Source organism: Danio aesculapii, chromosome 4, assembly GCF_903798145.1.
Source record: "Danio aesculapii chromosome 4, fDanAes4.1, whole genome shotgun sequence".
NCBI classification, from domain to species: Eukaryota; Metazoa; Chordata; class Actinopteri; order Cypriniformes; family Danionidae; genus Danio; species Danio aesculapii.
The window spans coordinates 54,719,010-54,733,995 of record NC_079438.1 but is presented as its reverse complement, the minus strand read 5'-3'; the positions used below and the strand labels follow the sequence as shown (position 1 = coordinate 54,733,995).

Genomic DNA, 14,986 nt, shown 5'->3' with positions numbered 1-14,986 from the left:
TTCAGGTGTCAGCTCTTCTGTAAAAAAGTAACTGTAAAGTATTGATCTTTTCTGTAAAAGTAAGAAAGAATGGAAAATCAGAGATAGACGCACAAAAATAAGCTGTTTTTTAACATCAATACTTGCTGAAAGAGGTATAACAGAGCCACATCACTCCTGGATGGATTAGAAGGACGACAGGAACATTCAAACAGGAACCAAAGACAACATTTACGCTTATAATAAATAACAATCACGCAGTGGAGCGCGTAAAACGCACGAAAAGGGAAGCAAACACTCCAGCACGCGTATAAGGTGAAAGTGGGAGTGAAGTGACGCGTTTATTTAAAGAACCCAGAACATCTGAGAGCTGCACTGAGAAAATCGTTCTCCCATGAGGCTGGAAGGCGCCAGAATGGACTTAATCAAAAAACTATGGACGGCTCGGAAACTGATTCTCGTGGTGATGATTCCTTTATCCCTGCTGCCTCTGCCGCTCATCCACCCGTGCAGTGTGAGTAGATTCTTATTAATTCATGCAGTCACATTCACACGCGCTCGTGCGCAACCAGCTCTCCATGCGTGCGCTTTTACGCGCGCTAGTGGCTTTTGGGTATGTGCACTAAATTGCGCGTTACAGTGTATTTTATTTAAAAATTACGCGCTGTTACGTAGATTTATAAGAATTGATTTGTGTGGGGACAACATGAAGGGATTATGTGAACTTATTCGTTTTTACAAACTTTAGAGGAATGAACATAAAGCAATTAAGTTGTCCAAAAAACCTCAAGAGTTGTGTTGATTCAGCTCGGTTTTTTTAGTGCATGTAACTTTGCAATTTATGCATATAACGTTATTGTAGTTGCAATTTGTAGTTAGAAAACTAGTTAAAAATGCTGGGTTGTTGTAAACCAACGTTGGGTCAAATACGGACAACTCCAACCATTTGGTTAAAAAATGTCATTTAAGTTTAATTGAAAAATGTAACCCAACATTGGGTTTGTCCTTATTTCATCAATTAAATAGATACAATTTAAATAAATTTTAATTTAAAAGGGAGCAGCACGGTGGCATGGTTAGCACTGTTGCCTTACAACAAGAAACTCACTGGTTCGAGTCGTGACTGGACCAGTTGGTCTTTCTGTGTGGAGTTTGAATGTATTTATGAATTGAATAAAGTTAATTGGCCGTAGTGTATGTGTGTGCATGTGAGAGTGGGTGTTTCCCAGTACTGGGTTGCAGCTGCAAGGGCATCCGCTGCGTAAAACATATGCTGTAATATTTGGCGGTTCATTCCGCTGTGGTGAACTCTGATAATCAGGGACTAAGCTGAAGGAAAATGAATGAATAAATGAATTTAAAAGGCATATTGGCACTGGTAACAATACAGTCTATAAATGCTGGGTTGTATTAACCCAGAGTTCGCTTTAAATATGGACAAACCAATGTGTCATTTGAATTCAGTTGAAAAAAATCATTCAATGATTTTAACAATGAGTTAATTTAACAATGAGTTAATACAACCCAAGATATATAGTGTAATGTTGATATAGGGTCTAAGAAAGATTTTGTTTCAGTAAAAAAAGTTTTAATATTTATTTAATATACAACAACTAAAAGTACACGTTGTTTAAATGTTTCTTGTTTATTTGTAATTTATATAAAGAATATTTTTGTAGAAATTGCAAAATAAGCACAGAGGCTCCTGAGGAGTGTTGTAACATAGGGTTACTTGTCCAGTCAGAAACAACATATGGTGATGTCATCAATATCATACATTACGCTCCTTTTTAATCTACTGGAGAAGTGGCATGCGTCTATGAGCAAGATTACAGATTTCATCACCAAAACTTATTTTCAAGTAAAAAGTATTTTTTAAATAAGATTATTTTTGCCTGCACTCTAAAAAAACTGGGTTGTCTTGTCATAATGTGAGCACAATGTAAATGTAACGTCAAATAATGACAAATCCAACGTTTGGGTTAAAAATGCATTTACATTTCATTAAAAAAAAATAACCCAATGATTGGTTTGTCCATATTTGACCCAACACTGGGTTACAACACCAGATTAGAGTGCAGGATTCCATAATACAATGTTACATAATCATGCTAACTACAAACCCACATGCTAAAAGAGTTAACTGCTAATTCAGCCCTTTATTCAATGCTAATTCCCTTTATTCATCAGGGGTCGCCACAGTGGAATGACCCGCCAACTTATCCAGCATATCTTTTATGCAGCGGATGCCCTTCCAGCTGCAATCCAACACTGGGAAACATCCATACGCACTCATTCACACACACTGCGGACAAATTAGTTTATTCAATTCACCTATAGCGCATGTGTTTGGACTGTGAGGGAAACCGGAGCACCCGGAGGAAACCCACACCAACACTGGGAGAACATGCAAACTGAACTTAACTTAAACACTACAAACTGAACTACACTGTTCCAATTTACTGTGACCTTTTATGTGAAGCTGCTTTGACACAATCTACATTGTATAAGCGCTATACAAATAAAGGTGAATTGAATTGAATTGAACTCCACACATAAATGACAACTGACCCAGCCGGGACACGACCCAGCAACATTCTTGCTGTGAGGTGACACTGCTAACCACTGAGCCACCATGTCGCCCCTTAGCTTTTTTGATTGGTATTTTTATTGTGGTACGTTTTCCTTTCTTTGTAGCATTCCCAGGCAGTGAAAGCATAGGACAGACGGGTGTCCATGCAGAAATAGAAGATATATTCAGTTCTGGCCCCACAGTATCTGCCATCCTCTACATTTTCCAGAAATCACCACAAATGTTAAACTAACTGAAACCTTATGAGATCAACAGTAGTCAACATTAGAAGCAGATCAAAACCTTTCATCAAAGTTGTCCTAAAACTATTCAGCAACACCCATTCTTGTCTTGAAAAACATTTTGATCCACTTTAAATGTTGACTACAGTATACTACACACACGTTGACACACACAGTAAGTTGTTATACTGTTTAAATAATACAAGTTAAACACTTAAATTTACAAAAGACATATACTATATAGAGACACACACATTCACATACACACAGCACATTGTTATAGAGATAAATGTAAAGTTTTTAAAACATATTTAAATTGATCACTTGTTGTTTTGTTTTGTTTTTGTTTGTTTTGTTTTTTTGTTTGTTTTTTTTATTTTTACAAAATTCCGGCACAAACTGGATTGTGTGGATATTATTTCTCCAAATGACCTTAGCGTTACATCTATCCCCAGCTAGTGTTTCAACTCAGCGTATGGGGAAGGTTGTATGAATGAAACTCTTTGTATTTGCCATTAACCCACATAATCTCTGACTGTAGAACAAGTTCAAATGTCAGAATGCAGTTGGACAGACACAGCCTATATAATGTGCAGTGTTTTGGTATGTGCACTAAAATATGCATTTAAATGCAATTTACTTAAGCATTACTCGTTATGAGTTCACAGTGGTGTGTTAAACTGTCTTATTACATACACTGTAAAGAATGCAGGGTTTCACACAATCCATTCATGTTGTCCCAAATCGATTTGGTTAACGTAACAGGTTTAACAAATCGATGTGGATTGAACGTAAAAAGATTAAGTTGTCCCAACAAAATCTCAAGATTTGTGTTGTTTCAGCTCATTTTAAATATGTGGTTTGAGTGTATTTGAGTGTACATAGCTCTGTGGAATACTTGATTCCAGAGATGTAGGACTCAAGTCACATGACTTGACTCGAGTCAGACTTAAGTCACAAAATTTAGGACTTGAGACTTGCTTGACAAATATCCAAAAAAGTTTGTTATATATTATGCGTTATGCATTTATAAACAAAACAAAACAAAACCGAAAGTTCTAAGTCAAGCATGCGCAGTATTAACAGCTCATCGGTTTCCAGATCGGTCTGCAATCGATTCCTTACTCGAGTTGATGATTTTTTTTAAGTTAGTGGATAACTTGGGATATTGTTTTTACGTGTCAGTGGGAGTGCCAGGCAAGTTAAAAAGTAAGTCATTTGTGGATTAGTGTTTATTGGAAATGCAAACCATTTAAAAAGAAGTAGCTACATTTGCTGAACTGGATCAATCGGTAATAAATAAAGAAGAAATAAAGAACCCCTTTAAACGATTCATTAAAACGATTCATTTGCCATTCGGACAACAGATAATGCGGTGACAGAAGGCGCTCCGTCTTGGCTAATCAAAGTTTATACTATTTGTACAGTCTGACTCAGTGCCTCCCACACATAGAGTTAACTTGGGCTTATTATTTTGTGTCGGCCTAATATAACCAAACATCCGCGATCGATGTAGTGAAAAATCCTCTCGTTTACTCGTTTTGTTCTGTGCGCGCGTGAACTGTTAGCACCCCCGCACTGCAGACCCACAGAGACGTGCCTTTTAGGTAAAAATTAGTTCGGCCGGGTTTCTAAATGTCTTAAAATGTCCTGGATTCAGAAGCTTTTCCTTCCAAAGCTGTTGTTCGTTAATCGTATACGTTTTTGCATTATCTTTTTATTTAAGCCTACTTTTAATTGGCTTTGCAGCTGACTGCGCGCACAGTCTTGAGAGAAACGTTCAATAATTCATTCTTGCATCTAAACAACTCAGACAAACTACTATGTACTCGGAATGACTGGTCAAAACTGGCTGCAAAATATACCTACACCATTAGTAATGGTTAATCAACGCATTTAGTTTAGCAAGTTTTAATCTTGAAATTATTGTACTTTTTAGAGATATTGTCTGTTTTTCTTCCTTTTTCTGTCATTTATTTTTCATTTGCTGTATATGTTATTAAATTGATGATGCCATTAGGCTATAATACATAGGCTATTTTATATTCATATCTAAAATACTTTGGCATTCAAGTTTGCTTTGAACTTGAAAGAGAGAGAGAGAGAGAGAGAAGCAGATTTATCCCTTACTTTACGATTCACTTTATTTAGCAATGCATGTACAAGATTTCCAGTTTAATAGTAGCTGCAACCTATATAGAAATCTGATGACACATATAAGACATACAAATTAATGTTTGGATTTCACATATGTAAAATATATGTCATATGCAGCGTATACTTTGTGCAAAAAAGATTTGTAAATGTATACGTCGTTTACATACATTTTTTTTCAACAATTGGAGTTACGAAGGGCGTCACGGTGGCGCAGAGGGAAGCACGATCACCTCACAGCAAGAAAGTCACTGGTTCAAGCCCCAGCTGACTCAGGTGGCGTTTTTGCGTGGAGTTTGCATGTTCTCCCCATGTTGGCATGGGTTTCCTCTGGGTGCTCCGGTTTCCCCAACAGTCCAAACACATGCGCTATAGGTGAATTAAATAAGCTAAATTGTCCGTAGTGTTTGTGTGTGAATGCAAGAGTGTATGGGTGCTTCCCAGTGATGGGTTGCGGCTGGAAGGGCATCAGCTGCGTAAAACATGTGCTGGATAAGTTGGCGGTTTATTCCGCTGTGGCGGAAAGGGACTAAGCCGAAAAGAAAATGAATGAATGAATGCATGAATGGATGGAATTATAAATATTTACACATATATGTTCAAAAATGTTAGAGCTAATTATATAAATATGCGTTATATTGAATATTAAATAAAATTAAAATTATAGCTTATATATTTCTATATATATATATATATGTACATATTTGTATTTAAAATTGTTGAAAAATATATATATAAATGTCCATTTTTGCACTATTTTGAAATATATGTTGCATATAGGATGTACATTTTTTTACATGTCAGATTCAAATATGAACTTATATGTATAAATATGATTTGCATATGATGTGTTTGCATAAGAGAGTGTGATTCTGAAGTGCCATCAGAAATTTTCTTCTGAATTTAAGATTTTTCCCAGCCCACCATGTTCATGTTCGGCTATTTCACTTTAAATGCAATGAAAATGAAGTTATTTTTGCCATAAAAGTGAAATTACTGATCGTACACAGGAACCTGCGAAAAATGATCATTTTAGAAGACATTTCAAGTAGCACTTTAGAGGCTTTTGCATGTGAGCTCTTCAAATATTGACATATATCAGATTTTAATATGGGGAATATCAGTATCAAGCAGTAAAGGATTGTTTTTGGACAGGTAAAATGCCTGTAAGTGGATGACAGTAGAAATCGTGGACATTTACGTAAACAGTTATTTCAATTGTGGTTGTGGGGTTACTCGAGGTGCCACGGTGACCTCTCACCTGATTGGTCGAATTCCAGGAACATGCTGCAGCGATTGTTCAAGTTCTGTTCTGATCTGATCCGAAGTGTTTGTTTGAAAGTTTTTGCAGATGTTGTTTATTTGTGCTGCATGCTGGATCTTAGATTCAGTCCAAGATCATCAAAGCCTGCCGAGAGGCATTGTGTGACCTTTACACACATTTACTTATTAGTGCACAAAAATACAAATGTGGAAATGACACACACAAATATCTAAAAACAGATCTGCTGCGTTTGCAATTACGAAGCTATTTTAATTAAATCACCTTTCCAGCATTCTGCTTATCTCTCTGATAGCACTCGACATGCAGAGTCTGAAATAAAGACGTCACAATAGTTGAGTAATCCCATCTCACCTGCTGCATTCAACTCGGTCATTATGTAATGAATGCAAAGCTTGTGTCGATGTCGAAACTGAAGTGTGTTGTTTTCGGGGTAATCTTGTGATCACATTGGTGATTAGTTGGAGGAAATGATCAATTGTGTTGACCATAAACATCAATGCCCCATCAGAGAAATGTGTTTGATCTGAATGGGACTGATGTCTTGAGCAATGATGAGATTAAAGCAGGGCGAAAACAATGGGCTGTTAATCTGTGGGACGAAAGCAGAGTTGAACACAGGCACACGCTGAGTGATAATCAGCTTTTAGTGTTATGAAGCGGACAGGAGACAGAGGTAAGGAAACGTTAGGGTGTTTATTAAATGACAACAAGGAGCACATGAAGGATAGCCAGGAGGATCAGGAATGATGTTGGGGTCTTTTCCTCCGTGGCTGGGTAACAGGAATACACGAGGATGGACAGCACACACCAGATACAGCTGACAGAGGATGACACAGACTTGGAAGGACTGGAAGACAGGACGATTCGGGTGGACCAGGAAGACTAGGAGGAATACAAAGAGAACAGGTAAGTAAAGCGTTTGTTTTAGCTGAGGATGACTACGCTGAGTGGTCGCTCAGTTGTCCGCTTTCGTCGAGACGAGCCCGGACAATGAGCGACTGGAGTGCTGTGCTTTTATCTGGTGCTCGTGAATGTGATGCAGCTGTGTGCTCATTAGAAGTCAGGTGATGGTGATCTTCGTGAGTGGGGATCGTGAGAGCCTGACCAATCCGTGACAGTACCCCCCTCCCCAGGGCCCGCTCCTGAGGGCCGACACCTCCGACGCCGTGGTGGTCTCCCTCTGCCTCTAGGCGCTGGGAACTCAGGGTGGCTCTCATGAAACTCCACCATGAGACTAGGATCGAGAATATCAGCTCTGGGAACCCATGTCCTTTCTTCGGGGCCGTACCCTTCCCAGTCCACCAGGTACTCCAACTGGCCACCACGACGTCGGGAACGCAAGATCTCCTTCACTGCGTAGACGGCTCCTTCTTCTAGGAGCAGTGGAGGAGGGGGTTCCTCTTCGTGGTCAGGCTCTGTGGAGGGAAGAACAGGATCGTGATACGGTTTCAGGAGTGATACGTGGAATGTAGGGTGAATACGGTAGTGAGAGGGTAATTGTAGTTTGTAGGTGACGGGGTTAACCTGTTCCACGATGGTGAAGGGACCAACAAATCGGGGACTTAACTTGCGAGAGGGCAGTCGCATGCGTATGTCCCGGGTGGATAGCCACACCTTTTGTCCGGGTGTGTATCTGGGTTCTTCAGACCTTCTTCTATCGGCGGTTACCTTGCTTCGACGGACTGCCCTCTGCAGATGTTGATGAGCCTCGTCCCAGACTCTCTCGCTCTCCCGGAACCAGTGATCCACTGCGGGGACATCAGATGGTTCGCCATCCCAGGGAAAGAGCGGTGGTTGGAAGCCCAGGACGCACTGGAATGGCGTGAGTCCGGTGGAGGGTTGCCGCAGTGAATTTTGGGCATATTCTGCCCAGCCCAAATACTGGCTCCAGGAGCTCTGGTGACCACTGCAGAGGGTCCTCAGGAACCGTCCCACCTCCTGAATCTTCCTCTCTGTCTGCCCGTTGGTTTGGGGATGATATCCAGAAGAGAGGCTGACGGCCACACCTAGGAGCTTGAAGAAGGCTTTCCATAGACGTGAGATGAACTGTGGACCTCTGTCCGACACAATATCTTCTGGAATACCAAATGACCTGAAGACTTGATTAAAGATATTGTCGGCTGTTTCAAAGGCTGTGGGAAGACCTTTCAGAGGGATTAGTTTGACAAACTTTGAGAATCTATCTACGATGACTAGAATACAGGTATTACCTTCTGACGAGGGGAGGTCAGTGATAAAGTCCACTCCTAGGTGTGACCAGGGACGGTTCGGAATCGGCAAGGGATGGAGCTTTCCAGCGGGTAGATGACGTGGGCTCTTGGATTGGGCACAGTCCTTACAGCCCTGAACATATTGCCTCACATCCCTTGCCATGTTTGGCCACCAGAATCGTTGGGATACTAGCGAGAGAGTATTGTTGATCCCTGGATGTCCAGTGCCTAGCGAGGTATGTAAGGAGTGGATCAGATCTACCCGGTGTTCAGGTGGTATGAACTGCCGATGAGGAGGGCATCCCGGCGGAGCAGGGGCTTCCGGAGTGGCAACGACTGGAGGAGCGTTCCAGGTGATCGGACAAATGGAGATGTGTTCGGGAAGAATCTTCGTTGGGAGTTCTTCATGATCGTGATGCTCGTGTAAACGAGAGAGAGCGTCTGCTCTTAGATTCTTGGGTCCTGGACGATAGGAAATGGAGAAATCAAAACGTGAGAAGAAAAGTGACCATCTGGCTTGACGTGGACATAGTCTCTTGGCCTCTTTGATATATTGGAGGTTTTTGTGATCTGTGATCACCTGGAACGGATGTTTGGCTCCCTCCAACCAGTGACGCCACTCCTCCAAGGCTAGCTTGATTGCTAGAAGCTCCCTGTCTCCTATGCTGTAATTCTGCTCCGCCGGGCTCAACTTCCGAGAGAAATAGGCACAGGGATGCAGTCGGGGCGGTGTATCATGATGTTGGGATAATACTGCCCCGACGCCGGTGGTGGATGCGTCCACTTCCACCACGAAAGGAAGATTTGGGTCAGGATGAGTCAGGAGTGGGGCCCTTGTGAACTCCTTCTTAAGAAGGCGGAAGGCTGCGGCTGTTTCTTTGGTCCACTCCAGTCCTTTGGGTTTACCCTTGAGGAGATTAGTGAGAGGTGATGTAATCCTGCTGTAGTCCTTGATAAACCGTCTATAAAAGTTAGCAAACCCAAGAAACCTCTGGAGCTCCTTAATGGAAGTGGGTTCTGACCAGGATAGAACAGCCTCAATTTTCTTCCCATCCATACGTATACCGGTTTGGTCAATGATGTATCCCAAGAAATGAATCGACTTCTGGTGGAATGAGCATTTCTCCGCTTTGAGGTAGAGGTGATGTTCTCTCAATGTGTGTAGGACCTCCGCAACGTGTTGGCGATGTTCGGCCTCACTCCGGGAGTAAATGAGGATGTCATCTATGTACACTATTACAAAGTGGTGAAGAAACTCCCGGAGGACTTCATGAATGAAGTTTTGGAATACGGAGGGGGCGTTGACCAGACCGTAAGGCATGACCTCATATTCATAGTGGCCAGTAGGGGTCACGAATGCTGTCTTCCATTGGTCCCCCTCACGTATTCTTATCAGATTATACGCGCTGCGGAGGTCCAATTTAGTGAAGACTTTAGCTTCTCGGAGCTGTTCCAAAGCGGCTGGTACCAGAGGAAGGGGATATCGGTATTTTACTGTACCGTTATTTAGGACCCTGTAGTCGATGCATGGACGCAGCCCTCCGTCCTTCTTGGCCACAAAGAAGAAGCTTGAGGCGGCTGGTGATTTTGAGTGACGTATGTACCCCTGACTCAGAGCCTCCCTTATGTAATCTTCCATTGCCTGATTCTCTGGAAGCGAGAGCGGGTAGATCCTACCTCTTGGCAACTGGGCATCTGGAACTAGGTCGATCGCGCAGTCCCATGGCCGATGCGGCGGTAGCTGGGAAGCTCTCTTGGGGCAGAAGACATCATGAAAGGAGCTGTACTCCTTAGGAATGTGGATAGACTGCTTCTCAGGAGGACTCTCGACCGATGTTGTAAACAAAGAAATGGGGTTCCGACCTTGAAGAGGGAGATTTGGAAAACAGGTAGGTGTACATCCAGATCCCCATTTCTTTATCTCTCCTGTGCCCCAAGAGATGATGGGATCGTGCTTCACCAGCCACGGGCGCCCTAGAATGATGTCCATATTTGCACCCTCCAGAACCAGAAATTGAATCCTCTCTTGATGTAACAACCCCACTTGAAGAAGGATGTCTTCGCATTGTCGATGGATACGGGTCGAAGATCGAGTGCACTGGGTTATCGGTTGTATCTGGTATATATGTGAGGACGCCTCAGTACGTAGGTGGAGTTGACGACAGAGGGATTGGGAGATGAAGTTCCCTGCTGACCCGGAGTCGATGAGGGCTGTGACAAGGAGAGAAATAGAGGCAGTAGCTATTTGTACGGTGGTAGTAAGTGGTTTACATTGTTCAATATTCGTACTGAATACACTCACTGAAGTCCGAATGGGACGAAGGGGACACTCCATACGGGTGTGTCCACTGACACCGCAGTATAGACACAGACCCCGGGTCAGCCTCCTCTGTCGTTCCGCTGATGTCAGTCTTCCAGACTCTATTATCATGGGTTCTGGTTCTGGAGAGGCTGTTGACTCAGGCGATTGGAGGAGTGCAGACGAGGGGGTGATGGTGTCCTGTTGATAGGAACGGAGACGATCGGAACATCGGAGAGAATGTTGGATGAATCTCTCCAGACCCATAGTATCATCTAATGTGGCCAGCTGGATTCGGAGAGTGGGTTCCAAGCCGAGCCGGTACGTGGTCAACAACGATCTCTCATTCCATCCACTTGCAGCTGCTAGAGTGCGAAACCGGAGAGCATATTCCTGTGTAGATAGAGTACCTTGCTTTAGATGATACAGCTGCTCTCCCGCGGCTACTTCCCCATCAGAACGTCCAAACACCTCTTTGAAATACTCCGTGAAGGTAGTGATGGAATTCATGACCGGCCCGGCTTGGTTCCAGATCGTCTCAGCCCATTTAAGTGCAGGCCCAGAGAGTAGTGATACGATGTAGGCGATCTTTGACTTATCTGTGGGATATAGAGAAGGTTGCATTTCGAATATGAGGGAACATTGTAACAGAAAACCATTGCACTCCCCCGCTCCGCCTGAGTAGGGCGCTGGTCGGGCCATGGGACTGGAAGGAAGGGCCGAAGAAGAAACTGTGGAGGCGGAAGTGCTCGGTGCTGGTGGTGCGTTGGAAAGTGGAGCTGGTGACTGTAGAATCCGCTTCAACTGGTCCACCAGCTCTTGAAAGTGATCGGGGGTGCTCATGTTGTCGTCGTTATTGGTCCGGGCTTCTGTTATGAAGCGGACAGGAGACAGAGGTAAGGAAACGTTAGGGTGTTTATTAAATGACAACAAGGAGCACATGAAGGATAGCCAGGAGGATCAGGAATGATGTTGGGGTCTTTTCCTCCGTGGCTGGGTAACAGGAATACACGAGGATGGACAGCACACACCAGATACAGCTGACAGAGGATGACACAGACTTGGAAGGACTGGAAGACAGGACGATTCGGGTGGACCAGGAAGACTAGGAGGAATACAAAGAGAACAGGTAAGTAAAGCGTTTGTTTTAGCTGAGGATGACTACGCTGAGTGGTCGCTCAGTTGTCCGCTTTCGTCGAGACGAGCCCGGACAATGAGCGACTGGAGTGCTGTGCTTTTATCTGGTGCTCGTGAATGTGATGCAGCTGTGTGCTCATTAGAAGTCAGGTGATGGTGATCTTCGTGAGTGGGGATCGTGAGAGCCTGACCAATCCGTGACATTTAGCAGGTCCGCTGCCAAAAAAAGAAGAAATGTGGTGGTGTAATGTAGTGGATATTGGTAAACAGAGGTTTGCTGGTTCTCAAGTCTCATAAGGAAGCATTGTGCATTTGATAACCCGGTAAAATATATCTGTAAATATGCAGTATTATGTATTTTATGATTCTTTTTTTTTATTTTTCCCCATTTATTTATGCATTTGAATTGCATTATGGGACCTTGATCTTTCTTCCAACAACTTTTATCTTTGAAAAGTTGGAAATGGTGACTTTTATTGACATCTTTAATAGTTTAAAGTGATATACTGTCTCTGTTGGTGCTGTATATTGCCGTACAAAAACCTTGTAATAAACTGCCAGTGCATTTACTGTTATTTTGCAGACTATATATTGACTCTTTTACGTTATATTATTTCAAACTATTAAAATGTCAATAAAAGTCACTTTGCTGAACTGTAGTGTTGAATTTTTGACATCAAAAGTCGACAGAGCAGAGATCAACATCCCACAATGCACAATGTACATTCATATTTGTTTTCAGACTGGTGATGAATTGGGAACTCTTCGCAAAAGGTCCAACAGGGTATATGCTGAAGCATGCTAATAGGATTTTTAATTTGTCAGTAACCTGGGTTAAGTGCTTCCGGTGAACTGTATGCAATTGCAAAATCGGCACATTTAAGGTCTGTTTTCTTTAAAAATCAGCGATCTCCACTGGCTGATATCTGATATAAAGTGTGTCTCAGATTGTACAAGAAGCACTGCATTAAATTACATTTTCCCCCACCATGTCTTTATAATATGAGCATTTATTTACCCCAGTATAGTAAATGGAGCTTCTGCGCTAGCCTGCCGATTCTGACAGGCGCGTGCGAGTAAACGGCTTTTTGTCTCGTTTTACTTTTGAGCAACTAATTGAATGCCAAAGTCTGTTTAACTAATTGTATTTTAATTACATTACAACATCGATGCTGTAAAAGGAATCATATAAAATGGAAAAAAAACTCACAATAACAGGTCACTGGAAGTTTATCAGTATGGGAACAACACTAGCTCTGCATTTAACCTATTAGATGCTATTGAATAATAATGTTTGGTGCAGTATTTTTATAAGACTTACAATGCATTTAAAATTTGTATATGATTTTCTATTCGGACATATGCTGTATATCTCTTTATATATATAAAACCATACTGTATCTGATCAGAAACTTCTCATTGATAAGAGGTTACTACACTTCGACACTTTAAAAACCTTAGGGAGTAAACCTTAAAATTTTAAAGTTGCCTTAAAATTAAGTAAATGAACTGTGTGCATAATTCAAAACATTGAGTCAACTTAACAGTTTTAAGTTACAACAGATTACTTGTTTTTTTAAGTACAGTACGTAATCAGTTTGTTTTTACCATTTTATTACTATATATTACTGCAATAACATATTATCTGGTTTATATAACTGCATTGGAATGAATGGAATTTAATTAAAATCCATTAAAAATCGGTTGAAACAATTATGCAACCTAAAGCAAATGATGTAATACATTTTCAAATTAAATCAGTTCATTTTACTTGAATAAACTTTCAATTTCAGGTGGAAAAAGTGATTTATTTTTTCATGCTATTCAGTAAGTTTGCATATTTAAGTTCAGGGCATTTATGTTCATTGCATTACTGTATTTTGTTGCCTTGTACATGTGTAATGACAATTTAGTTGGATCTAATCTAATCTTCAGCTCACAAAAAATGTAGACTTATATGTGAAGAAAGCATATAAAGTTTTATATATATATATATATATATATATATATATATATATATATATATATATATATATATATATATATATATATATATATATATATATATATATATATATATATATATATATATAGATAGATAGCAGTTTTCTTACACTACTAAATCTTGATCAATCTTTTTCTTTAATTATCAAATTCAATTATACTTATTTCTGTAAAAAATATTTCTAATTATGACTTTTCCAGTCATCTCAGATTACATCAGTCAAACTGACCAAAAATATTAAGTTAAACAGTGTATAACTAAACAAATGTAGTTGAAACCTGATTAACTGATTAATATAATATAGTAATATAAAGTAATATAAAAACACTTTTGTCATAACATTTCTTACAGCAACTTACTTACAAAAGTATTTTGGCACCGAAAGGAGCAAAATGACCTAATCATGAAATGTAAGGTGTGTTTTTATTATTGCATCTCCTAAAAAATAATTGTGGAAACTTTTTAAAGATCTTAAAAATCTATTAGCAAAGTTTTGTTTCCCCTTTGTTTCATGCCCACATATCAGTGCCTTTCTGTAACCTCCTCATAAGCTCGATTTGTGTCTGGAATGTGAGAGCGTGTATTAACTGTGCTGGGCTGTTATGAAATCTGATTAATTATGAAATATGAGTCACATGACACATGCTCACTCTGTCAGCCTAAGCTTTGCATGCAGACTTTACAAAGCCAAAGTGATAAAATCATATTTGTAATTACTAATTATTGGTTGTTTAGTGAATAGAGGTCAATATTTGGCAGGGTGAATTGTCTAGATTTGGGGACTGATGCGTTTGATTTCCTGCTGTTTGGCTTGTAATTTAATAAATAATTAAACAGTTTATTTGAATAACTCTAGTGTGTAAGAGACTGCATGCAAATCCTCTCTCTTTTTTATACATGCAAATGTGCATATAATCATCTATTTACATCTAAATGTATTTTATTACTTTAACATGAACGTAACTCATTCAGTTTATAATACTTTGTAAAAAAATGCTGGGTTGCTCAATCGATTTGCGTTGGGACAACACGAAGGAATTAAGTTAGTGTATTCGTTTTTTATTTAAGTGGATTGAACATAAAACAATTAAATTGTCCCACTA

General features: G+C 40.5%; 1 protein-coding gene across 2 annotated transcripts in view; it reads left to right on the top strand.

The window, feature by feature from the left end:
- The window catches only part of slc13a4 (solute carrier family 13 member 4), a 37,087-nt gene that overhangs the window by 15 nt on the left and 22,086 nt on the right, over positions 1-14,986 (top strand). For both annotated transcript variants that reach the window (XM_056456134.1, XM_056456133.1), the window contains exon 1: positions 1-493. This exon is cut by the window's left edge and continues 15 nt beyond it. In XM_056456134.1, coding sequence (XP_056312109.1) covers positions 374-493 — 120 coding nt within the window. In that variant the 5' untranslated portion in view covers positions 1-373. The remainder of the gene's footprint in view (positions 494-14,986) is intronic.